Source organism: Pteropus medius, unplaced genomic scaffold (genome assembly GCF_902729225.1).
Source record: "Pteropus medius unplaced genomic scaffold, Ma_sr-lr_union100, whole genome shotgun sequence".
Classification (NCBI taxonomy): domain Eukaryota; kingdom Metazoa; phylum Chordata; class Mammalia; order Chiroptera; family Pteropodidae; genus Pteropus; species Pteropus medius.
The window spans coordinates 13,030,866-13,054,994 of NW_024346667.1; the positions used below are offsets into that span (position 1 = coordinate 13,030,866).

Sequence of the window (24,129 nt, forward strand, 5' to 3'; positions counted from 1 at the left end):
TGCCTACTATGTGCCTGGCTCTGGGAGGTGTTGGGATGGAAGATCAGTGAGAACCAGTAGCTCCCAGCACAGCGTACGCTCAGGCCTCCCTGCTTGCTCCATAGGACGGGCTTTCGGATTACAGAGGGCCTAAGTTGATTTCCTACCTTTAGTTGAGTTTCCTCATTGGCAAAATGGGCATAAAATCCCTACCTGTTTAGAGTGCTTGTAACATGTCGACAAAGAGGATGTCCTATAAAGTTCCTAGGACTCAATAAGTAGCACTTACTATTTTTCCCTTTAATAGATTTATCATAGAATCCCCGACTCAGACTCATCTTCCGATAAAACAAGGCAGATCATCTCCACAATCAGGACACAGAAGCTTCCCAGTTGTCAGCTGATCTCTGAGCGAAGCCACTACTCCCCCATTTACCTGTCGTTTGTCATGCTCTTGGCTGCCCTGAGCTGGCAGTATCTGAGCACTCTGTCCCAGGCCACAGAAGACTATGTTCAAACTGGAGAACACTGATTTGGAATGGCCCGGAAGCTGAAGCTCATCATTATGTGGACCGACCTATTTTTCAAGGATGAATATTGGCTTCACCTTTTTTTTCTCTCCTGCTTTAATCCTAAAAGAACTCTGTGGGCTTGGATTTTGAGAAACTGTGACATGCAGCTGAGAAGAAGATAATAAAGGCAGATGATACCTCCCCCTCAGGATCTGGTCCTTGAAGGTGGTGCTCGCTTCTGCACATGGTGACCCACGGCAGAGCATGCAAGTTAGGGGAAATGGCTGCATGTGGGACTGCTGAGAGGTCTTATTTAGTGTAAATCCTGGCCAGAATTATAATTAAACATATTTAATTTGAAGCAACCTTTGAATACCTATCCTAGTAGAAACATGAAGTGAATTTTTTTCTGTACGGTTCCTGTTTTTCTCATTCTGTTGTCAGTTGATTTGAATGTGAATGTTTATAGCTCTAGGTAATTTTTCTGTGTTTCTTAAGAATGTAGACTGTCTTCTATACACGAAGGCTAGGAATTAACTTCTGGGTATTATTTCCTCATTTAAAGAGAGTCTGGCTTTCAGAAAGAAACAGCAGGATTGCCTTGGCCTCGTTGGAGGAGATAGGTCTCCAGTTAAAGGCTGATGTTTTTGAGATTTTTATAATAACAAATTGAGTTCCTCAGCATTTGTCAAGAGCAGCACACTTGACAGCCTGGGTGACCATGGCAGATAACTCAAACATGGAGCTAGATTTTGAAAGACATACGGCCATCTGCCACCACCATGAAGCCAGCCAGAGCAATACCAAGAAAGGGATACAGCTGCCTGGCTCCTGCATGACTGCTGGCTGGAAAAAGAGAGAGGGACAGCGCTGTCTCACTGCTCCAGCTTGTAGCCTGCGTTAACTCTGCCAGCCTTCTCCGCTTTTGGCTAATTCTCTTGGCTGCATTCAGTTTTCAATTCAGCGTGTGTGTTTGTTTGTTTTAATTGCCAGTTTATATACTGAAGTCTCAAGAAAAGCAAACTGTTTTCGGGTGATTGGCTTGAAGCTGAAAGGCACTCAGCCTGATCTTCCTGGCGCTGTTTCGCCGTCTTCCTCCTGTACAGCTGAGGTTTGTGACGCACTCTCGCCCACAGACTAAGATCTCAGCGTGAACAAGGGAGGACGTGGCCCCTCCCTAGGGGTGTCTGAAAAAGACCCCCAGGCTGAAAATCGCTGTCATAGGTCATTCAAGTGCTTTCTAGAAGCCATTAGTGCTCTCGGTGTATATATAGTATACTGTCTACTCCTTTATGTACTGACTTACTGAATGTTTTTTTTCCAGCAATAATGTTGGATTTACATTGTTAAGCACATACCCACACTGATTTTCCTCCCATGACCGTCACCGCCATCTGACACAGTTGGTTTAGTTTTGGTTCATGGAGGCTCAGTCCTGGACAAACTAGTGATTTGCCACATACCATACAGCTATGAGCCAGACTCCAGTAATTTCCCAAGTACTTTAAACATCAGAATTTGGTTTGAGATTCCAGGGTAGGTTGTTAAAAATTTGTTGTGTTGAAACCTTAGTTCTGCTGAAGTCCTTGTAGGACACAAGACAACCTGGTAGAGGGCCTCAGTCTGAGGTGGACATACTAGAAGCATCTTTCTGGCCCAGTCGTGATCTGTGGAACTTGCTGAGCTTTTGTGGGTTTAGGGGATCTCAGGTCCCTCCCAACTATAAGCTACATGATTTTTATTATCACTGACTTGTGCAAAGTTCTTAGACCTCATGTCCACCACTAAGTTCTTTGGATGATCATTTCCGTTCTAAACGTTTCTCTACTAAAGTTGCCAGATAAAATAGCAATTTTATTGAAGACAAAACTCAGTTAAACTTGGATTTCAGATAACCTATTTTTTTTAGTATAATTATGTCTCAAGTATTTCATGGGACATAGTTATCTGAAATTCAAATCAAATTGGGCATCCTATATTTTTATTTGCTCAATCTGGCAACCCCACCCTCTAAACCACAATTTAATCAAATGTTTAGCGTCCCTGGCATCATCTACTTGATTACTACTTATAGTGGAATATTTTAAGTTTTCCTCAGAGGAGCAGCTGAGGTGATTAGGGTAATGATCAGTGGGGTAATCTGAGGGTTATTAATCTATTGATATTGATCCCAATCATAAACTTTGTTTTGTTTTCTTACAAAGACGCCTTAGACCAAATGTGAAGATGCCCCTCAATTTGTTTTGTTACCAAATTTAGCATCTCTGCTGGCTTCTGAGTAAGGATGGAGTTGCAGGCGGGGACATGGTAGAGATGGGGGAAAGCAGTATGGAAATGGAATTATTCATCTGTTTGGGAGTGGGTGGAACGTCAGAATTTCATTGAGTTTATGAATATATTCTAATTGAATTTTCAATAATAATGTGATTCTGAATTTGTGTCTTTGGTAACCCTTGTTAAACATTTCGTAAGTGCTAGGACGAGTTTCACAAATTTTTCCTAATGTTCACCAGGTATTTAAGAGCTTATTTGAGGTAGCTTCTGATTCTGAGTCACATCAGAAGTCAAACTGAGAATGCTTTTGGGAAGAGCTAGTCCAACCGTCAGGTGGGGAAGGAAATAACTGAGGTATTGATAGGCCAGTGGGATGGGTGCCGATCCTTCTAGTTTCCTGTTTCAAGAACCGGTGTACCTCGTCGCTTATGATTCTTAACTAGGACTGTGCAAAGGAATAGTTAACTAGCAATGTAAACTGAAGAGTCATAGGGAACTCTCAAAATACCACGCAGGCTCTGCATCCACTCCATTCCCACACTGGAGGGTTCCAGGGGAAGCTGGTCTTCCAGCAGGACACCTGGGTTATGACCTCACTGATACACCATGCCTATATAAATCCTCAGGTTACTACTGAATTGTCATTTATAAAAGAAAAAAAAAAATCAAGTACAACTATGTCCTGAGCTCTTTAAGCAGGGTCAGAGCTGAAGGCTTGGGGCACGTTGGGGATGATGTACGAGAAAGGTTGATGAGAATGACAAAAAGTGGCTGGGGCAGTGAGAAGCTAAAATTAGGTATTTATTTTCTACCCGAGACAAGGAAGCCCTGGTTAGTTTCCAAGCGCACCCAGGTCCATGGTCCGGGGATATAAGGATGGATAGCAGCTTCAAGTCTACAGTGACAAGTGATCTTTGAGGTCCCACCAGAACAGACTTCACATGAAGGAGAAACCTTTTATTGGCGGTTATTGTTAAATTAATGGTGAGGCCATGATTTTTGAACAGTAAAAACTGGTTTCTTCTAAACTAATGGTATTAGAGGTCGGTAGGTCAGTCAGATCACAGCCACCCAGTTACCAGTACAGCTCTTCCAACTATCAGACTCTTTCACTCACATGATCAACTGAGGTGCACCAAAAAAAAATACAACTTCTATTAAAAAATAATCATGCTAAGGATAAGACCAGAGGGTTAGCAACATGAGAAAGCTCAATAGATGCAGGGGCCCTGGAGGAATGTGGCTTTCTCCAAAGGGCTAGCCCCACTATTTCTCTCCTCAGCCTATTTCCCAATCTAGAAAGCTACTGCTGATGGGTGGGAAGCTGTCTTGTTAGGAACTGCACCTTTCATTCCTTTGGAAAAGCTACAAACCCTTTAGGTCTGTCATGCTCCCTGGTGATGCACGAATGGGGAAGGATGTGAAGGATGCGGAGACAGTGGCAGCGAGAGCCAGAGCAGCACTAGTCTACAGGAGAAGGACTTGCTTTGCTTGCAGCGGTGGCTTACGTGGTCTAAGTGCATTGTGATAGCAGTCCACTGAACAGGCTGGGAGGTAGCCAGGCCTTACATGTGTCTCAGAAGACGGCTTTCATGGTAGACACGAGGTTTGGCCCAATCCAGTCCTTCAGGCCCTGTCTAAAACCTCTTGTATCCTATTTGAACTCAAATAATAAAAGATATTCCTATCCCTCATCTGATCCCCAGCCCCACTGCCTATATTTGGGGGAAAACTGCTCCAGGGCTGGCAATACGGGTCCACGGCAGATTAGATTCATTTTCAGTACTGCTCAGTGCATGGGAGTCCAGCCACAATTTCCGATTCAATTCCACAGTGATCCTGTCCTCTGAGGATTTTAAAAAAGCCTAGAAAGCAAAAGTAAAGATGCCTTTAAAGTGTGCTTTGGGCAACATATTCGGACTCATCTCTAAAAGACCCAGGAGCAGACAAGCCAGCCCCCAGACATCAAACCAGCACCAAGGTGCTCTATCAGCTTCTATTGTTGGCCCGGCAGCCCAGCTCCACGTCATGAAGCCTCTGGATGCCACTTGCATTCAACTCTTATTTGTCACCGCACCTGGTACATGGGGGAACTGGTGGGCACAAGCAAGCTGAAACTGAGTCCTGGTCCCTACCACCTTTCAGGATTAGAGGCTGCCTTTGTGGCAGGAAATAGCTTGCTAGTACCTGAACACCTGGAAGGTCACAGTGAAGCCCAAGGCCTAGGGTTTAGAGCTGTGCAGTGGGCAGAGCAGAGGAAAACAAGATGGCAACCATGTTCTGGCTTGTAACATCCCACTCTTGGCACGAAGGGAAAAGTCACTCACCACTGTCGCCCCAGTCAGTGTTCCAGGAGTTGCCAACCAGCCAGTAGGGGGTGCCATCCTCCACTCCCCAGCCCAGGATGCGGACTGCATGGCCTCCCATCATTTCTCCAGTGACATGTTGGTACACTCCTGAGAAAGAAAAAACCCATTCAGGTAGAGACCAAGCCACCGCCCCATCTCCCACAGCATCCCTCCAACTGAGCTGGCTATGCCGTCAGGACAAACAAGGCCCATAGGGCCCACAGCTCTACCACAAGGAGAGGACATGCCCATTTTCAGAAGGGATTCTATAGAACCCTAGTTTTCTGTCAAGTGCCAAGCGTTCCCGCAACATTAAGGAATTATTTATATATATATTTGAAAGCCTAAAAACACTTAAATATTCAAATGGAGTAAATATTACAATGGAATCCAACAAAACATGCTCATTGGTTGCTTTTAAAATTCTAATTTAAGATATAAATTTAATTTTAAAATACCAATTATTTGTTTTACATATTGAGACTCCATGTAAAGATTTGTCAAAAGCATTCTGTGGCTGAAAGAGTTAAGCTACTGCTCTGGGGTCACTGTGGAAAGGATGCAGGAGAGGCTGAGTTGGTGGCAGCCAATGTTGATCGATGGAGAGATACTGGCTAACATGTTCGTTCAGAGGGCTGGCTAGCTAGCCTATCCCCCTTGTAGATGAATCACTGTCAAACTAGAAATGCATCTTTTTATAATATAGGTGGGGACTATGTTAAGAACTGCCAGCCTTCTATATTTTTATTGCCAGAATCATCTTCCTTTGTCCAATCATTGCTTTTTAAAGATTTGAGAGCTTTGGAGTTTTCAATCTAGCAAAAAAATGAGACAGAAGCAGTCAGCACTGACTTCATCTGGGATGGGGGGTCTCTAAGACAGTTCTCGGGCCAGAGACCATCCAGTTCCCTGGTCTGAATCCCCACAGCATCGCAAACAGCAGGTGCTCCCTGTATCCTCAACCACTGAGTGGGAGGCATGATGCCAGGACTTTGCCAAGACAAAGATGAATGAAGAGGGTCACTCAGTCCAGACATACAACACCTAAACTTACACCGTGATGGACACTGATAAGGCAATGAAGGCGGACAGAGGCAGGAGCAAACAGCTCCAGGGAGGTGAGGAAAGGCTTCCCTGAGGAGATATCTGAGCTAGCTATTAAGGAATGAAAAGGAATGAGCAGGAACTGGCCATACAGAAACACTCTGCACGAGGAATCTAGACTAGCATGTGCAGAAGAGGGCAGAGCAGGGTCAGCTGGTGAGGGGTCTGCAGAGCCAGGCAAGGGGAGGCCTGCCACTGCACTTCTGGACACCCTGTCTGCAGCGCCCCACCCTGCCCCAATCAGGGGTCAGTACACACCTGACTTGTACAGCAGGAAGTCCGAATACACGGAGAAGGCCGCTTCCACTGGGCCGTTTTTGTAGATCTCTGCCATGATCTCCTTCTCGCTACTGGGGACGCTGTAGGAACTGCATCCTGGCAAATGAAGCAGCCCAGGGGGGTGAGCCACATCTGCAGCTCCACCGGCCAATTATTCACTGATTTATGGGGAGCCGCCAGGTACAGACTGAGCATCTAAGGGGCTTGCCCAGCCTTGGAAGTGGGGTGGCGGTCAGGGGAGGCTCCCTGAGGGAGGAGCAATTGCACTGGATCTGGAAGCGGAGAAGCAGGAGAGCATGGCCTGCGGTGGAAGGGGTGTGAGCATGAGACCCTGGAGGAGGGCAGACTGGGACCCAGGAGGACTAGGCCAGGTCACCCCCTGTAAAATAAGGAGTTTGGTCCTTTCCAAACTCTGACTCTGACGGTCTGCGACTCTAAGACAACCTTCCTGAGGCTGAATTCAGAGTGGAGACAGGCGGAAATCATTACAGACAGGCAAGAGGGGCATTAACGCCCTTCCTGCTCATTCTGGTTCTGGATCTTAGAGTCAAAGGGAGAGGGCGAGGGAACCCTTCCTGATGCTAAGACTCAGGTGCCCTGGCTTTTCCCTGTGGCTTGGGAAGGCCATCAGCGGGTCTCTGGCCCAGAGTGCTTACCAAAGTGTTTGTCTTCCTTGTAGGATGGGGTGTAGCCAGCCTCACAAATCTTACTGCACTTGGGGGTGTTGCCTCCCTCGCCCGTGCACGGGGGCCGGGAGCCATTCACGTGGTGCTCGCAGGGAGGGATGGAGTAGGGTCTGCAGCCTGGGAGGACAAGTAGAAAGGAGAATGTCAGCCAACCATCCCTACGGAGGCCCCTGGAGGCCAGAAGAAATTGGGGTGATGACTAGTGGGAACAGTAGTTACCCTGAAGTCTACAACCTAAGACTGTTCTTCTACCTGTTGCTAAGTCTGCCGTGGAGAGGCCTGGGTTATCTTTCTACTCTATTTTTCAGCCCAGCACTCTTGATCTCAATCCTCAACCTTCGCTTTATAATGGAAAATGAAACCATTATGATTCATTGTTTATAAAATCCATCTGGTCAGATGGGGGCTGAGGGCAGACACTCACCTACATGGGAGTCATAGAGGCCACCGGAAACCAGGCCTTTTTTTGTCCAGAAGTTCCAAGCTCCAGAAGGAAAGCCCCCATTGCAGCTAAGAAAAGAGCCATTCATTAAAGTCATCGTGAGAGAGGTGCCAGCTGTTCCACACTGCTGCCTGGCAGGCCCACCACTGCCTTCAGCAACTGGCCCAACGGACTTCCATATCCCAGCAGACCCCCTGTTCTTCCTCCCCCGGACAGTCTCTTCTTCCAGGGAATCGCCCAAGCTCCCCACTCCAGCCTCCGAGGTCCTCAGTGAGACAGGAGGATGCTCACACTCACATCTACGCTGAACCGGGTCGTTTCCTCTCTAGAACAGGGATGCTCAACCAGGCAGCACACAGGAAAACACCAGTGATGCTGGCTTAACTGGGGTGGGGTAAAGCCTGGGCATGCTTTTTCTTTTTCTTTTTTTTCGACCTTCCAGGTATTCCTAATCTGTAGCCATGGCTGGGAACCACTGTTGTAGAACCAAGACCAGAGTGGGCAGAAGGCAGCACCCCAGGTGGCAGGGGTTTAGTCCTATGAGGCCAATGTGGGGATGCATCGTTCTTAATTACAGATAAGGAAACAGACCGTGAGGCTATTACATTTTGTTGAGCAGGGAAAGGGAACAAGGATGACAACAACCAGACCTGAGATGAGAAATTTAACCATGTACCCTGAGATCACCTGTTCTGCCCAGACCCCACCACCCACAGCCAGCTCTGTGGGGCCAGACTGGTTTTAAGCACATCTCAGAAAGCAGCAGTCACACTGGGGCCTGCTTCGAGTGACTCCACAAAGGACCACCATTCATCCTGAAGGAGTGCCACTCCAGTCCCAGGGAGCCCTCAGTCACCACGCACCTGAGGAGGCCTTGGCCCAGGTCCCCCTCGTACTAATCCCAGGGGCCTGGGCTCCTGAGGTGGCGGGGTGCAGCCTCAGACTCACCCTTCCCCACACTGGAAGCCACAGCAGGTAAGCAGGTCCTCAGCAGACACCTCCACGTTGACGTTCCCATTGGTGAGAATGCAGATCCGGTCAGAAATGGCTTCCACAGCCCCAAATGCCTGCAGGAACAAGCCCCGCCCAGGTGAGCCCCACTCCTGGACTGTGGGGCCTCCAGACACCTTAGAGGATCATAGTGGGCACCTCAGACCTTCGTGGTGGCTAGTGTCTCCCGACATCAGATGAGGGTCCTGGCACTCAAGTTTAGCTTTAAATCAAGAGACCCATCCTCCCTGAACCGCTAGCTGGGAGCTCCATACATTTCTGAAACGTGGTTTTGATTGTTAACCTGAAAACACAGCTCACGCAAAGGACAAACACTCTGATTTCACTTCTGTGAGATATTCAGACTAGTCGAAATCATAGAGACGGAAAGTAGAAGGGTACTTGCTGGGGGGAGGGAGGATAGGGGGCTAGTGTTTAATGGGATGTTGTTTTATTTTTGCAAGATGACAAGAGCTCTGCGGATAGATGGTGGTGATGGCTGCAAAATAATGTGAGTGTACTTAATGCCACTGAACTGTACACTTAAAAATGATTAAGATAGTTTAATTTATGTTATTTACATTTTACCACAGTTAAAAAACAAACAAAATTAAGACAGCTCATTGATATAGAATGGCTGTATCTTCATGATGCAGAGTAGGAATCAAAGCTAGTAAGTATTTGCCGATGGCCTAGGACAGCACGTCAAACAGAGAAAAACACTTCAACAAACCCACATACGGATGTGCCCTGTGCAAGGCGCGCTACACCTTTATCCTTCCACCTAGTCCTTGCAATAACTCAGGGCCATGAGGAACTTTACTATGTTTATAGTTATGGCAACTGAGACTCAGAAAGTTTACGTAACGTGCTGAGTCACAACCAGTCTGACCCCTACTCCCCTGGTCACTCCCAGCACCCCTGCGCCCCCTCCACTCTAGCCCTTCCCACCAGCAGGGCCTCACCCAGCAGGAGCCACAGGAACCCTGGTCTCTGATTTCCTTGATGGTCGGGCAGTTTGGCCACTGTTCCCGGGCATCGAAACTTTCAGGCAGAACTAGGTCCTCAGCAAGCCAAACTCTGGACAAAGGAAGGTCTCTCTCCATTACGAGGTCACATCTTAACACCTGCACCGCCCACCCCACTGCATCCCTGCAAAGGCCAGCTGACTGTGGACTGTCACTCAGAAAGGGAGTGAGGCACACGACACACAGAAGAGATGTCTGTAGGAATGTCCCCTTGGGATTTTAGAAAACAAAACTTGATTCAATTGCTCAGCACTTGTCATTCCATATGCTTATTTCTAGATTCATTTTATGCATATTCTTTAAGAGTTTAAGAGAGAATTGAGTTTCCTGCTTCCTCCACCCCACCCCCAATCATAAATGTCTGCCCAGGCTGTTCACATCGTATTAAATATCTTCCCCGCTATGTGATGTCCCCTAACGTAACTAACCCATTCTCATTCTTAGATTTTTTTAATGCTTCCTACAAAAATAATATGTCTACATAAAAATGTCCATTGCAGAGTTTTCTAGAAGAATAAAACATAATGCCATATCATATGGCTTTTCTTGGCTTTTCCTTAAATTATTCAACCACTGGGCCCAACCAATCATGGAGACCCAGACTGGGGCCTTTCCCACTGGGGCTCTGAGCCACCGGGAGAAGCACAGCAGGAAACACTGGCACTTGGGACTGAGCCCTGCATCTTAAGTACAGTCCCTGCAGCTCTTGGGGGAGTGAAACGTGCAGAAGCCAGGGAGGCCTTCTCCCATCCCTCCTCATCACTGTCCCCAAAAAACACCTGCAGCTCTCATCCTGGGGAGCGGGCACTCACCTTTGGGGCAGCTTGGGCCCACCCAGAATGGTGCCACACAGCCTCTTCACATAGCTCAGGTCTACATTGTGGAAGTTGTGTCCAGCCTGGAAGAGAACCCACCCACAGTGGTCACCGCCCCCCACGGAGGGGGTGTTCCAGGGATGGGGGATGTGAATGTGCATGCCGCCCACACGCGAGGCCTGACAAAGCCAGGTATCCCTCCCAACTCAACAGAGCAAGGCGGGTGGGGTACTGCTATAGACCAAATGTTTGTGTTCCCAGAATTTATGTTGAAGCCCAACCTGAAATGTGATGGTATCTGGAGGTGAGGCCTCTGGGAGGTGCTTAGGTCTTAAGGGTGGAGCCCTCATGAGTGGGATCAGTGCCCCCATAAAGGAGACCCCAGAGTGCTCTTTTGCCCCACCCTGCCCCATGACGACAGACACAGTCGACCATGTGCAACCTGAGAAGGCCCTCAGCAGAACCCAACCATGCTAGCACCCTGATCCTATATTCCCAGCTTCCAAAACTGCAAGCAATAAATTTGTTATGAGCTACCCAATGTATGGTATTTCATGACAGCACTCTGTAGAGCAGGCTGGGACCGGCCCGGAGGGAGCTCACAGGCAGTGTGCAGCTCTTACATCAGTGGGTGTCTTCTCCGATCTGCTACCATTTGCAGAGGTCAGGAGAGACCCTCCTCCCGCAGCCCTGACCGTGGCCTATTCCTCATTTCCTGGTTTCTGCAGTCCCAGGCCTCAGGGCTGGGCAGAATCAAGGAGCTGCTAGTACTGATGAGCCCTAACACCTACCACGGAGGGACTCACAGAGTACCCAGCTTGTTGATCCCCATGCACTTCCAGGCACACTCATATACATGCCACAGATACACGCACACACACCCCCGAGGGGGCAGAGAGGAGGTAGGTATGGTCCTGAGCGGCTGTGACTCTGAATCAGATTGTCAGCTGTCCAGGACAAACTGTCCTATGGGCCACAGCTACGGCCGCCTCTGCTGGGAGTCAGGGTGTACAGACCGACCCTTGGAGGGAACACACGCAGGAAAACAGCCCCCACAGCCCACCTTCCATGTAGTGTTCCGCTTGTTAACATAGTTGACCAGCTCGTCTGACAGGGGCGGGAAGTTTGGCCTGTTCCGGGCACTGGTCAGCACCACAAGGCAGCTGAGAGTGGTCAACAGCTGCCACATTTTGGAAGATTCACCTAGAAAAGAAAGGACACAAGACATCAGGCTGCTCCTCCTTCACTCAGTTCAAATGTTCCACACACGGCAAGGGCGCCATTTCAGGCAGCATAGTTCTGGGGCCCAGAAAAACCCAGGGGCCAAAAGCCCCATGTTCTCGCCGTGGCTGCCATCTGTCCCCTTCTGTTCCTCAGTATCCTCTTCTGTCATGCCAAGGTTTGGCGATAAAGAACCCTCAGAAGGCTCCCAGGCCTTGTCCCAAAGTCCCAACCTGTGCCTGCAGCACACAGGACCATGCTGTGGACTGTCTGCATCCCCCCAAAATCCATGTTGGAATCCTATCCCCTAATGTGTGGTATTAGGAGGCGGGGCCTTTGAGGGGCGATTCGGTCCTGAGGGTGGAGCCCACATGAACAGGGTTAATGCCCTTAGAAAAGAGACCCCAGAGAGATCCTCTGCCCCTTCTGCCATGTGAGGACACAGCGGGAAGTCCGTGACCTCGACATGGGCCCTCACTGGACCGTGCCGGTGCCCTGATCTTGGATTTCTAGCCTCCAGACTGTGAGAAACAAATTTCTTCTTACAAGGCACCCAGTGTGTGATATCCTGCTGAAGCAGCCTGAATGGGCTAAGATAGGCCGTGTGCATTTCTCCTCCTCGTGGCTGGGCGCTGGGAAAAAGTAAGCAGAGAGCCTGTGTCGCCTGCAGTGAGGCCCTTGTGCAGCCGGGGACTGGACACTTGTGCTGCTTGGGCCTCCAGGGCTGTCACTCAGAGCTAGGACTGAGACCGCGGCCTGAAATGGTGCTGTTTACCGGATGGCTCGTGGCCCCAACCCTCTTGTGAGCTGTGAGGGCCAGACCAGGGCTGCCTTGTTTTCTGCCAAAACCCCAGTGCCAAGGCAACAAGCATGATCAACGAGTCAGTCCTACACGAATGACTGCACCAACATCTTTAGGCTAAAACTTAGTCCAGGGCCCTCTCTGATATCACCAAACTGTCTCGCCATGGATTTGTAGAACAAAGTTGGAGACGCTCCCCGAGTTAGTGCTCTGAGAGAGTAAGCAGTCTATCCGGGTGATTATGCCCCTGGTGGAGGACCAAATGCAAGAAAAAAGAAAAATGCAAGAGAAAAGAAATTCCATGAGCCACATTTTGGATACAAAAGCAGCAAAATACAAGGCAACCTGAGCCAGGCATGCGCCGGACTCAGGAGAGGCAGGGAAGCAGAGCTGGTCTGGCCAGTGGCACAAGTCTTCTGAGGCTTTCTCTGGTTTTTCCAGTCAGCTGAGGGCTCCGCTTCCAATTCCAGAGATGGGCCTTCCAAGAAGAGAAACCAGCACATCAGAACCTCGGCCCTTAGATCTCGGACTGGCCTATGAGTCAGGAGACCAGCGATTTCCAGCTCAGCCTCTCACGCCCTTAGGCAGCAGCTCTATAAAAACAAGGAACGCAACCGGGTGCCACATCAATGCCAGGCCTTGGGAAACACCCCGACAGCCGGGACTGTGAGTGAGTGTGTGCGTGTCGCGGAGATTTCCGGACCTCAGTGGCTTACACGGCAGGCTCTGAAATGATCTAACTCCTCAGAGGTCACAGGTTGTTGTGAGAGTTCCATAAGGACGACATGACTTAGGTGACTGGCACTTAACATGCTGCCTCCCACACACCACACAGTGAATTACATTTGAGAGAATATTTAAACTTAATTGTTGCTTAAGCAATAATTCACCTGGAAGAATAAATGTGTAAAAATAGCAAGACAATTGTGGAAAAGAGCACGGATGAAGGCCAGGCCCTCGTGGTAGTAAATGTACTGTAAACCTCTGGGTGATGCTGGCCCAGGACCAGTCTGAACAACAAACCAGACCTGCCGTTCAGAAGCGTGTCCTGTGTGGGAATTTCATGCGTGTGGTAGAGACAAGCGAGGAGATGGAGCAACCTCAGTGCTTGCAAAACTGGCTGTGCATTTTGAAAAAAAGAAAAAAGCTGAATCTTTACACTCGATTCCTTACACACAAAGACTGCCGCATGGAACAAAAGTCTTGAATAAAAACATAGAAGTTTTATGAAGAAAATAAATGCACCTTAAAAAATGTAACATTGAAATGAGGAACGCCTAATGCTGACATAATGCAGAACCTTATAGGTTCACGATGACATGAAAATAAAGCTTCTCTTCTAGAAAAACAAAGAGTGGCAAGCTGACAAAAAATAATGCTTACGTCTATCAAAGGCTTCGTTTCCTTCATGTGTGGAGGGCTCTTAAAAATCAGAATAGAAACAGCATAATAGAAAAACAGCAAAAGTACACGCACAGTGAATTTACAGAAAAAGAAGTACAAATGGCCATCAGATATTAAAAGATGCTCAACCATGGAGAGATAAAGACAGAATTAATCTTCAGTCAGACTGGCAAAGGCAGCACAGTTTGATAGTTCTCGGCGGGGGTTCGAGGTGGGGAAGCAGAGATGCGGCACTGCCCAGTTGCGGGAACCACCACGCAGAGGCCTCCTTGGCATCTCTATCAACTTTTCAATCTGCATGTCCTCTGCCTCAGCGATCTGACATTTAGACATTTATCCTACCAGTCTCAAAATGCAAAGATACAAGTACACAGATATTCATCAAACATTCCCTGTATTAGTAAAAGACCAGAAACCAAGCAAGTGTTGAATAACAGAGTAACTGTTAAGTCATGGTTAATGGTGAAAGCAGCCATTCAAGAGATGAACTGTACTGATAAAGTACACTATCACATTGTACTGATAAATATGCCCAAGATATACGGTAAGTGAAAAAAAGCACGACCCAGGTGAGTCACGGTCAGCACATAAACCCATTAAGCAATGTACAAATATATTCCTGTCACTACATATAAAAAGTCAAGAAAAACACACAAACATAATAAGTAACCACTGCGGGGGTACTTATTTTTCAGTAAACATCTTTCTTTTCTTTCTTCTTTTTTTTTTAATGAATGTTACTATATTTGAAGCTTTGTTCTTTTAGGAAGAACAGTAGCTAGGGCTACCACAGACCCCATGCCACCAAACTGATGAAAGAACATTGGTTTTTAATGAGGCCCCAAATGCAGTTCCAATCATCTCCCCAGACACCAATGAGGCTCCCTCCCTGGTGACTTTCTGCTCAAAACACTTAAGCTTCCCATTTTCGGTGACTCATGGGGAGACTGCCACTCACATGACCACACGTCAGGGACCCATGCTGCCTCCAGACTGTTAGGTAAATGTCTTGCTCCATCCTCACATGGCAGAAGCAGCGAGCTCTCTGGGGAGCAAAGCATTTGGGCTCCTTTCTTTTCATTGACACCCTCTGATTTGCAGTTGGCATCTTAACATTTTTCCAAGATAGGAGAACCAAGTACAAGAGGCGGTCTCAATGAAATGCTCCCTCAGTGTCAAACGAGGGTGTCCCCAGGTGTCCCCTGGGGGCTCAGCCGGCTGCTGAGATGTTAAATCATAAGCAAGTGGAGGATAGGAGCACTTTCATGGCAACTCGGATTATAAACAAGATTTTTCTGTGTGTGCATGGTGTTTGTTTGTTTTGTGGTGGGAGAGAACACGGGCCCTTCCCACCTCCCAGACGGTTCCTAGCTCCTCACTGACAACTGCTCCGGCTTTCCCTGGGCTTGAGTCCTGAGGTCTGCCAGGCCCCCATGCTACTGTACCAGGCGTGTCTTTCATGCACTTTCCCGCTTTCCCCCTGGTTCCACAGGTCCTCCTCTATAGTTCCTGTCGACTTTATTCTCTCTCCTCATAACGCCACCTCAGCGGAGAACCAGGCTCCCCTCCTGTGAACCACAGACCTGCAACCCTGCGGGGCTGGAGCTCAGCATGAACCATCAACTCTCAGCCCATCCAGATGGACCGATGGACGGAGCACTGGAGAAGCTCCTCCCTTCAGCCCCAGAACCTCAGGCACGGGCCGTGGCGTTATGGGAGAGCGTCTGAGCTGGGGTTCAAGTAACAGCCACCTGTGAGAATGAGCACTGTGTCTGGAGTCAGGAGACCTAGATTCGGATCTCGACTCTTTCACTAACTGTGCACCCCTGAGCACCGACCTTCACTGAGTCTCAGTGTCACCACCTGTACAATGGAGCTCGTAGTTTTTCTGGGGGGAAGGCCACAGTGAAATGAGGGTGGGCAGAGGCCCCTTGCATAGTGGCTGCTCTACAGAAAGGAGGCCACACAGGGCTGCATATTTGCGTACGCCTGATTTCTAGGTCTGACTCAGCATCCTTCTGCCGTCCCTCCCTCCTTCCTTTCCTTTCCTCCACCTCTAGCCTGTGCCAGAGAATTCCAGTTCAGTCCAAACCTCTACAATACCTCCACAGCACAAAGAAGAGTCTGAATTAAAACTGAGGTTTTAACCTCAACTAACACCCAAATGGACTTCCATTTTGAGGGCCCTGAGACTGTTGAGAGCCCAAAGAATATTAGGTCAAATTTCTCCTTGCAGAGGGGACTATACCCAGATACCCAGAGAGCAGTGGTGATTTCATTTCAGTGAGTACCAGACAGCTTCTGTCCTCTCCACATCCACGCAAATCATAAACACTGGACACACTACATGCAAATGGTTGAAACTGCAGGCTGTGCTGTTAACAAGCTGGTCACAGGTCCCATTGCCTTAGCTCAAAACAGAAACAGCTTTCACTTCCCCTCTTTTGGGCAAAAACTTCCCTTTTATTTCTCAAGTCTGTGGCTTTTTCCTCCTTAATTATAAAAGAGAATGGACAGAAAGTCCTTATTTCATGACAGAGAGGGGCCCAAACAGGATAAGAACACTGCAAGCCACCAAACTCCTCAGCATATGGACTGCTGGAGGGAAGTGCAGTGAGCAGATGCTACTTCTGGTCCTCGGTCAGCTGGGCTACGGGTAGATCTAGTGTTTCACTACACCCTGCTTCCCCTTTTCCAAGCTAATCTCTGGTGAAAAAAAAAAGTTTCACCACCTGTAAAACCCCTACAGAACTTAATGGTTTCTATGAAAGCACAGCCCATGGAAGGTCTGAAGAATGTAGTATGCAAAAAAAGGGCCTGTGGCCAGGCGGTCCTACCTCCGTCCCTCACAGCAGGGCCACTCCCTAGACTACTGTGAAGCCTTTCCTGAGACTAATGTGGACCCTGGGACCCTGGAAAGAGATGGAAAGAACACAGAAGAAGAGGAGCTGATGCCAAGTCACAGGAGGCTTCAAGTCCTGACACCTCCAAGGACAGAGAATCACTTTGGGATGCCACCGAGCTTGATTTAAAAAACAAACAAACAAAAAAAACCAACTTTCTGACATGATTATAAAGCCCTCAGGTAGATGGGATCCTAAATCTGTATTGAATCTACAGAGACAAGGCATATATATATGTACCTAACTTTCCAATAAAGCCAGCTGCAATCTTCTGGTTAATACAGAAAAAGATGAGCAAATGTCCAGCAATAGTCTGTCACCTGCCACTTTGCTCTTCCTTGCCCGCTGCTGCTGTTCACATATGAATGACCTCTTTCACAGCTGGTTCTAAAGAATCAAAAAACTTGCGGTAACTGCATTTTGACAGTAGCCGCAAATGAAGGTTGTGCCTTATGTATCAGCAGACAGACTCCCAATCAGGGGAGAGGTGGAACATAGGAAAGGTGTGAAGACTTAGTGGGCTCTTGCTAGAGAACTCTGCTCCTTTCTCTTCCACAAAGACTTGTCATCTTGCCTCTCGCTGTCACTAATGGCAGTGGTTCCTAAAGTTTTGACTACTTCAGTGTACCCACAAAACAAAACCAGGCAGATCTTCATTTCACCACGACTTCAGTTTGCCCAGCTACACCTCAATGCTGGAGCAGCACTGTGGTGGCTGATATAAGCGCCTTGATCAAGTACACGTCAACGGGCCTGAAGGAGACCCACTGACTGAATCACAACCTTTGATGTGGTCTTTTCTGTTTTATGTCTCTGCGCCTAAGGCAAACGTGTTTAACTGCTCTTGGCTTATAACCTTTAAATTAAAATAACAAAATGAAAAAGTACTCCTAGTCATCATCTGTCTCCTTAAAGCTATGAGGATGAATAGGCACCAGGCTGGCCGGCTATCCATCCTCTACAGCCTAGCTCTCTACAGCTGAATGATCCCTCCAGGCAACTGCTGTGTAACCCAGAAAAGGCATCCCCTGCAGTTGGCTGCTAGCAGCAGTGCTAACCAGCGCTGCAGACTCCGAGGGAACCAACAGAGGCAGTGTGAGAAGGCCCCACCTACCTCAGCCATTCACAGGTACTTCCCCTCCTGCCCACTTGCCAATCATCTGTCCAAAGTAAGTGACTAATTCCCACTAGGTTCAGCAGGGTTGGCCTACTCAAGCTGCTCTCCCACAGTGCCTGGAAACCATAGAGCTTCAGTGCCCACAAATGGAACATTACTTAAGATCAGTAATAACAGCCCACATCCTGCAAAGAGAAGAAAATTACTACCTTAAGCTTAAAACATGAACCCCAGGAAAGGCTCTCAGCAGTCGAAAAATCTTACACTGTTGAGAAAAAAGACATAGTTTGGACAAGTTCTGGAAAGTTCTAGAAAGTTCTAGAAGCTTTTGCTAACCAGCCAATATTGATTTACTGAGATGCTGAAGGGGGCACTACATCTTCATGTTACGGTTTCTAAAATGGGCATATTGTCTGGATTCTGAAGGACCTTGCAACTACGTTATAAAAGCTTTTAGAAATCCTTGAAGATTTAAATGAGATTAATGTTCCAAGCCTCTCCAGCTTGCAGGAACACAGTAAGTAGATCCCTAATTCAATCACAGGCTAGATTACATCTCCCTGCTGACTAGATACTGGGGCGACGGAGATGTTAGCCGCCACAAAAGCAAGCAACAGAAAGGCCTCGCCTCTCCGGCTTGGTCCTGGTTTCCTCTCCTGGGGCCCCAGGAAGAGACACTCTCCTCACAAGGGTGTTGGGAGATGGAAGGAGATGCTCATTTTGAAAGTGCCTCTCACGCTACCTGGCTCAGAGCTAGCAGCCCTTACAATGAACTGTCATTAGGAAAACAGTCTCTCATGCCCTACGCACAGGCTTTAAGTCTTGCTGTCCCAGGGTAATTCTTTTTATTCTCAAAAGTATCCCAGTGTGGATGAAAAATTATGGCCTCCCAACTTTTAATGACAAACCCTCAAATAATGGTTTATTCTGCTATGTTGACCACCAGAACAAAGCATTTCCAAGCACCTGTGGGTTAAGTGGATGGAGAATGGGAGGCAGATGGCTCCCAGTTGATGTTGGACAATGCTTCAACCCTGGCGTGGCTGAAGCCCTTGGCTGGCACCACCTTTCCAGGTCTTGTGCAAGCCTGGAAGCCATGTGACTTCTGTGTGCGTGTGAGCAGATCTTGCCCAACTCCAGGTCAGCAAGTCAGAGGGTCATGGAGAAGCTCAGCCTCCACTGGGTCTCTTGGCAGAATATCTAGATGTTCTCAGAGTGCTCTATACTGGGTCAGTTTAATACCTTGGTGGTATTTGTCCCATCTTCCTCTCTCCATCTTTGCTGGTAACACTAGGTTATCCTGATGACCAAACTAAATGAGTTATTGGCGTGGTAGAGACAGATAACAAACAGTTACGGCTGCAAGCATGCATTCTTCCTGGCACTCAGCATTCATAAAACAGTAACACTACAAAAGTCTTGTATAGGCTTTTGTTTTACAGGTGAGGGAAAGTGGTGCTTGAGAAAAATCAAAGTCTGATAATGTCTAGCGTTGGGAAACATGAAGAACAGAAACCCTCAATACTGCTGAGAGTATAGATTGGTAAAACTTCATTTTACCTCCAAGCACTGTCAGTATCTAGCAAAAAAGGAAGATGCACATACCTTGTGACCCAGCAATGCATTTGATTTTTCTTGTTTTTGCCCTATAGAAACTCTTGCAAGTGTCTGAGAGAGATGAAGTTACTTACAGTGAGCAATAGTGAAAAAGCAAAAACAACCTAACTGTCCCTCAGTAGAAAAACAGGGAGCACTTAAAATGAATGAACTAAATCTGTGTGTATCAACATAAATAACTCTCCTAAACACCAGTGGAAAAGAATATATGCAGTATAATTAAAGTTATATCAGTTTTGATGCCACCACTCATGGACTGATACAAAGTATTCAAAGTACAAAAAAAAAAAAAAGTGCAGGAGAATTATACAGAGAAGAGCAGAAAGGAGCTACAATGTACCTCAGGAAGCCTGGAAGCAGGTCCAGGAGTTACACGGTAACTGACTTGCAGAGCAAAGTGAAAGGGGAGCTGCGACCATAAAGGAAAGCACTCACCCTATGAACCCCACACAAGCTTGAGACTTGGAGGCCCCTGGTGCTGTGGAAAGGGAGTGGGGAAGTAGCTTGAAGTTAAAAATGGGATTGGTTAAAGTCTAAATATGTAATGGCATTTGATCCCTAGACTCCCTGTCCTATCCAAACTAGGGTGGAATACGAAACATACTGTGGACTGACTAGGGATTCATCTCCTTTTCTTAGGCAGCTTCTGGAGTGTGTGCAGAGAGTGTAAGCCAAGAGATGATGACATGGGACCAGATGTAGACTGATGACTGCGTCCCAATATCCAATGAGTACAGTCCATACCTGCATTGCCTCAAGTCATCCATCAACTTATTGTCAACCCCCACCATCTCTCTACATGTGAGGTTGGACCCTCTGAAAGTGCACTATTTCCATTTTCCTTGACATTCACAAATTCCCACTTCATACAGTTCAACCTCACACATTTCTAATACCTCCCTTATGACTAACTGTCAAAAACAAGCAGCAGATATTGAGTCCTCACCCCAAAATAGTTCAGTCAACCACCACTCATTTAAGAAAATCACCCAACAGACATTTGAAGGCTCCCCTGACGTGTGCTCTCCATCACTTCTTAATCCAGCTGCCAACGGTATTGCAAAATACCTCTCACCCCTAAAATGTGGGCAACGTCCCACTCTATCTCCCCAGTCCAGCATTTGGGGAAAGAAAGAATCAGTCTATGGGAAGGGCCTGGGTGCAAGATGCTAGATCAGCCACACACAGGCAGGTTTTTCCTGGAGCCAAAAGGCTTCCACTCTCACCAACTGACCAGTTAGGAAACAGGGTTTTCCTGATCCAACATCAAGGGAGTTATTGCAGCCAGGCTGTGTTCAACCTGTATTGCTGCTCCCTGAGCCTGCGAAGCCCCTGGATGAGGGCTCTGCACCTTTTCACTGGGCAGTACCCCTGCTCTGGGACAAACGGCCAAAAAAGGTTTGAGCGGAACCCCTCTCTAGGGCACCTTCGATCGTCTCTTTGGGTAAACTACACAAGGTGGGGATGGCCCAGCCCTTTTCTCTATAAAGCTCAAGGGCCCTTGGTCACCATCACCAGTGCCAACAGGAAACAATTCTCCATTAAGGAAAAGAAAGTAATCTTGGCCAAGACAGACATCTTTCCAGACCTTTTGCCTTGTTCTCATTCTGCACTGATTCATCCAGATGAATGCCAACTCAGCTGCATTCACCTTGAGGTGGAGGCACTTGGGGATCAGGTTTTCCCAGGTAACAAAGGCACTAGGCCTCCCTTTGAACCCACCACCTCCCTTTCCTCTGGGTGAGTGTTTCTACCCAGTCAGGCAGAGGTAGAATGGGGCGGAGGCTACTGTCCTTCTCACTGCCTGTGGACTTCCTCGGTGTCCGGGCAAGGGATTGATTTAGGCCCACTAAGAAGACAAATCCAACTCATTATCTACCTGGACTGCCTGCCGGCCAGCCGCCCAAACTCAGTCTTCCCATACTGCTCCCTAACTGCTCCCTATCCCAGGCCCCCAGGGTCATTAACTGAGAGAAGAGGTGATGCCCCTGGGGACTCGGCCCTGTTTTCCCCGCTCCCACACCACCCTGGGCCTGAGGCACTGCATCCTTTCCACAGCAGTCAAGGATTGGGAAGTGGTATCCTCCTCTCCCTACACTCCCAGGCTGCGGGGGACTGGGGCACTCCGCAGCCGATCCTCCTCCCTGCTTAGTTTCCCCTCCCATCTGCGGATTTAACTCTTCCCTACTCCGCCCAGTTCCAGGTTCCTATCCTCCGGTCTCCTGTCTTCTGGAGTCCCTGAATTGCACGTGATTGCGTGCAGAAAGATGCCCAAGCAAACCCTCTGGAATAAAACACTTAAAATAGATGCTGGCAGACACCATTATCTCGACAACGTGCTGCGGACACGGAGGCCGAAAGCCGACGAGGGGCTGGGATGCCTGACTGCAGCTGAAACTCCCGGGGTCCTGGCCAAGCCATTCCCGGTAGGCTCCTCCCTCAGGGCGCCCTGCAAAGACCCCACGGCGCCCAGACGGCCGCCCGGGCCGGCCCGGGGACAGGCGGACAGTGGGGTCGGGCTGACCCGGCCCTGGGCAGGAACACAGACCTGGACCAAGGGCTGGCGGGCGCGGGCCTCGCGGCCGGAGTGGGGGCTGGGCGCCCGGCCGCCCGCGCGTGGGTTGTGTTTGCTTTGCTCACCGCGGTGACTTCTGGTAGGTCGCGGGGGCCACCCCCGCGGCCGTGCTGTGACAGCCCGAGGGTCCCCCCATCCCGCCGGACCCCGGGGAAGCCGCGGGGCTGCGCTGGGCCTGGCGGGGGTCGCACCGGGCCCCAGTCCCCTCCTGCCCCGCCAAGGTCACTTCCGCCGCGGCGGCGCTGCACCCGCGCCCGCGCCCCGCCCGCCGCGCGCCCGCACTCACCGAGCTCCGCCGCTGAGAGTCTGGACCTGCAGCCGGTGCCCAAGCAGCCGCCGTGCCGGTGCCGGTGCCGGTGCCGGTGCCGATGCCGCTGCCGCCGCCGGTGCTGCTGCCGCCGCCGCTGCCGCCGCCGCTGGTGCCCAAGCAGCCGCCGTAGCTTCCCCGGGCCGCCCCCGCTCCTATTTACCGCGCCCGACCACGCCCCGAGCTCGGCTGACTCGTCACGTGACGGCTGCGAACCCGCCGCTCCACCCCCCGGCTCGGGGGCCAGCCCCGCACCTCACGCCTACACCCCACTCCTCCGGCCAGCTGCACCCCACTCCACCCTAGCGCACCTCGCCCGCGCCTGGGCTCCGGGCGGTCGGGTTGCGAGTGGGCGCGCCGGCTCCGGAGAGGGGCTCTGAGCCCCGCTCGTCTTTAACCCTGCGGATTGGGGCCTGTGGGGAGCGGAAGAGAGCTGAAGGTGGCCGTAAGGGCCTCCGGCCAGCCTAGAAAGATTCCCCAGGGGCCGCTGCAGCCTGAGCTCAGCGCTTTCAGAGCCGATGGATCCCTGCTTGGGGGAGGGGATCACTGTCGCGTATTTTATTCATTCAGAAACCACTGACAGAATCGAGGGTATCAGGATTCCCAAAGTGCTTTCAAAGGCTCTTTTAACGTTAACAGCCTGAGAAAGTACCTATAAGATACCTCAGCTATGTAACCATAATGAAAGCGGTAGCTAATACCACTGAGTACTAACCGCAGAAGCTTCATCAGGATTTTTAGAGAGAAGGACCTTAGGAGCGGAAATTTCCCAGCATCCAGCTCCAAGCCTGTGGCTCTCCGGTCCCTACATCAATCTTTTCCACTAGGAGGTGGACAGAGTTAATTTGCCACGTAGAACTGTATGACTTTGGATAAGTGACTTAAACCCGCTCTTCTTCAGATTCCTCAACTGGCTAAAGAAGATGGGTATATTTATTTCATACAATTGTGAGGACCAAATAAATGGGGCTTCGTTTATTCTATTTCTTCTCCATCCCAAACCCCAGCACTGACACTGGCCTTCAAATGTGTCTGGGTGCTCCCCATGGACAGATTCGGCTCCCACTGGGTCAAACTGCCCATTCAGGGGATATATTATTTAAGCCAAGCAGAATTCGAATCGGAATTTGAGTTTCAAGCAGCACACCTTAGCCCCAAAAGTTCTTGCCTGGGAGGCTTAAGGCAGCAGATAAGAGTTTTTAAAAGTCTCCTTAGGCCACTCATTCTCCTCCCTTCAGGCCCTTTCTGAGTATGAGAGCTTGATCTCCTGAGCCTCTATTTTCGTCTCTCCTGCCTCCCTCCCCACCCTCATGCCCTGTTTCCAGTTCATCCAAACCTACAGGGCCAGAAACACCAGATTCTACTGTGAACCAAAATCTTCTGAGTTTCCTGGAGGGCTCCGCTCGTTGAGAAAAAGTTGAGGACACTCCCTTGCACAAGAATCTTCTTTCTCAGCACCTTCTTGTTTCACTCGTCCTAGCCAAGGTGAAAAGGAGAGTGGAGCAAGAAAAACCTGGGTCTGAATCCTGAGCTTAGCGCTTTCAAAGCAAAGCGGGAATGATCAGTGCTTGAGGGAGGAGATAACTGTCTCGTGTTTCATTCATTCAGAAACCACTGGCGGAATCGAGGGTATCAGGATTCCTCGTTCCACAGTTACTCCACTTCTCCCGGCCTCTAAACAGGTGGTTAGGAGGAGTGAATTTACATTTGCTCCTGTATAGTGTGT

The 24,129-nt window shown here is 49.1% G+C and overlaps 2 protein-coding genes across 7 annotated transcripts in view; one reads left to right on the forward strand and one right to left on the reverse strand.

The window, feature by feature from the left end:
• Nucleotides 1-3,901, forward strand: part of FDFT1 (farnesyl-diphosphate farnesyltransferase 1) — a 22,767-nt gene extending 18,866 nt beyond the window's left edge. For 2 of the 4 annotated variants that reach the window (XM_039876078.1, XM_039876077.1), the window contains one exon: nucleotides 287-699. In XM_039876078.1, the coding sequence (XP_039732012.1) occupies nucleotides 287-511 (225 nt within the window). In that variant the 3' untranslated portion in view covers nucleotides 512-699. Of the gene's footprint in view, nucleotides 1-286 lie in introns of all 4 variants that reach the window. The other 2 variants (XM_039876079.1, XM_039876080.1) reach the window with 2 other exon arrangements.
• On the reverse strand, nucleotides 3,708-22,539 carry CTSB (cathepsin B). Of its 3 annotated transcripts, none has more exons than XM_039876081.1 (10): nucleotides 22,383-22,539; nucleotides 11,521-11,660; nucleotides 10,455-10,540; nucleotides 9,580-9,694; nucleotides 8,573-8,691; nucleotides 7,607-7,692; nucleotides 7,153-7,299; nucleotides 6,476-6,592; nucleotides 5,093-5,221; nucleotides 3,708-4,630 (listed from the first exon to the last, which is right to left on the reverse strand). In XM_039876081.1, exons 2-10 carry the CDS (start codon nucleotides 11,644-11,646, stop codon nucleotides 4,545-4,547), a joined length of 1,011 nt encoding a protein of 336 aa, XP_039732015.1. In that variant the 5' UTR covers nucleotides 11,647-11,660; nucleotides 22,383-22,539; the 3' UTR covers nucleotides 3,708-4,544. The 3 variants fall into 3 exon arrangements, with proteins under 3 accessions (XP_039732015.1, XP_039732016.1, XP_039732017.1); XM_039876082.1 differs by lacking the exon at nucleotides 22,383-22,539 and adding an exon at nucleotides 16,722-16,745; XM_039876083.1 differs by lacking the exons at nucleotides 8,573-8,691; nucleotides 10,455-10,540; nucleotides 11,521-11,660; nucleotides 22,383-22,539 and having other exon boundaries at nucleotides 9,580-9,653.
• Nucleotides 22,540-24,129: the final 1,590 nt, after the last annotated feature.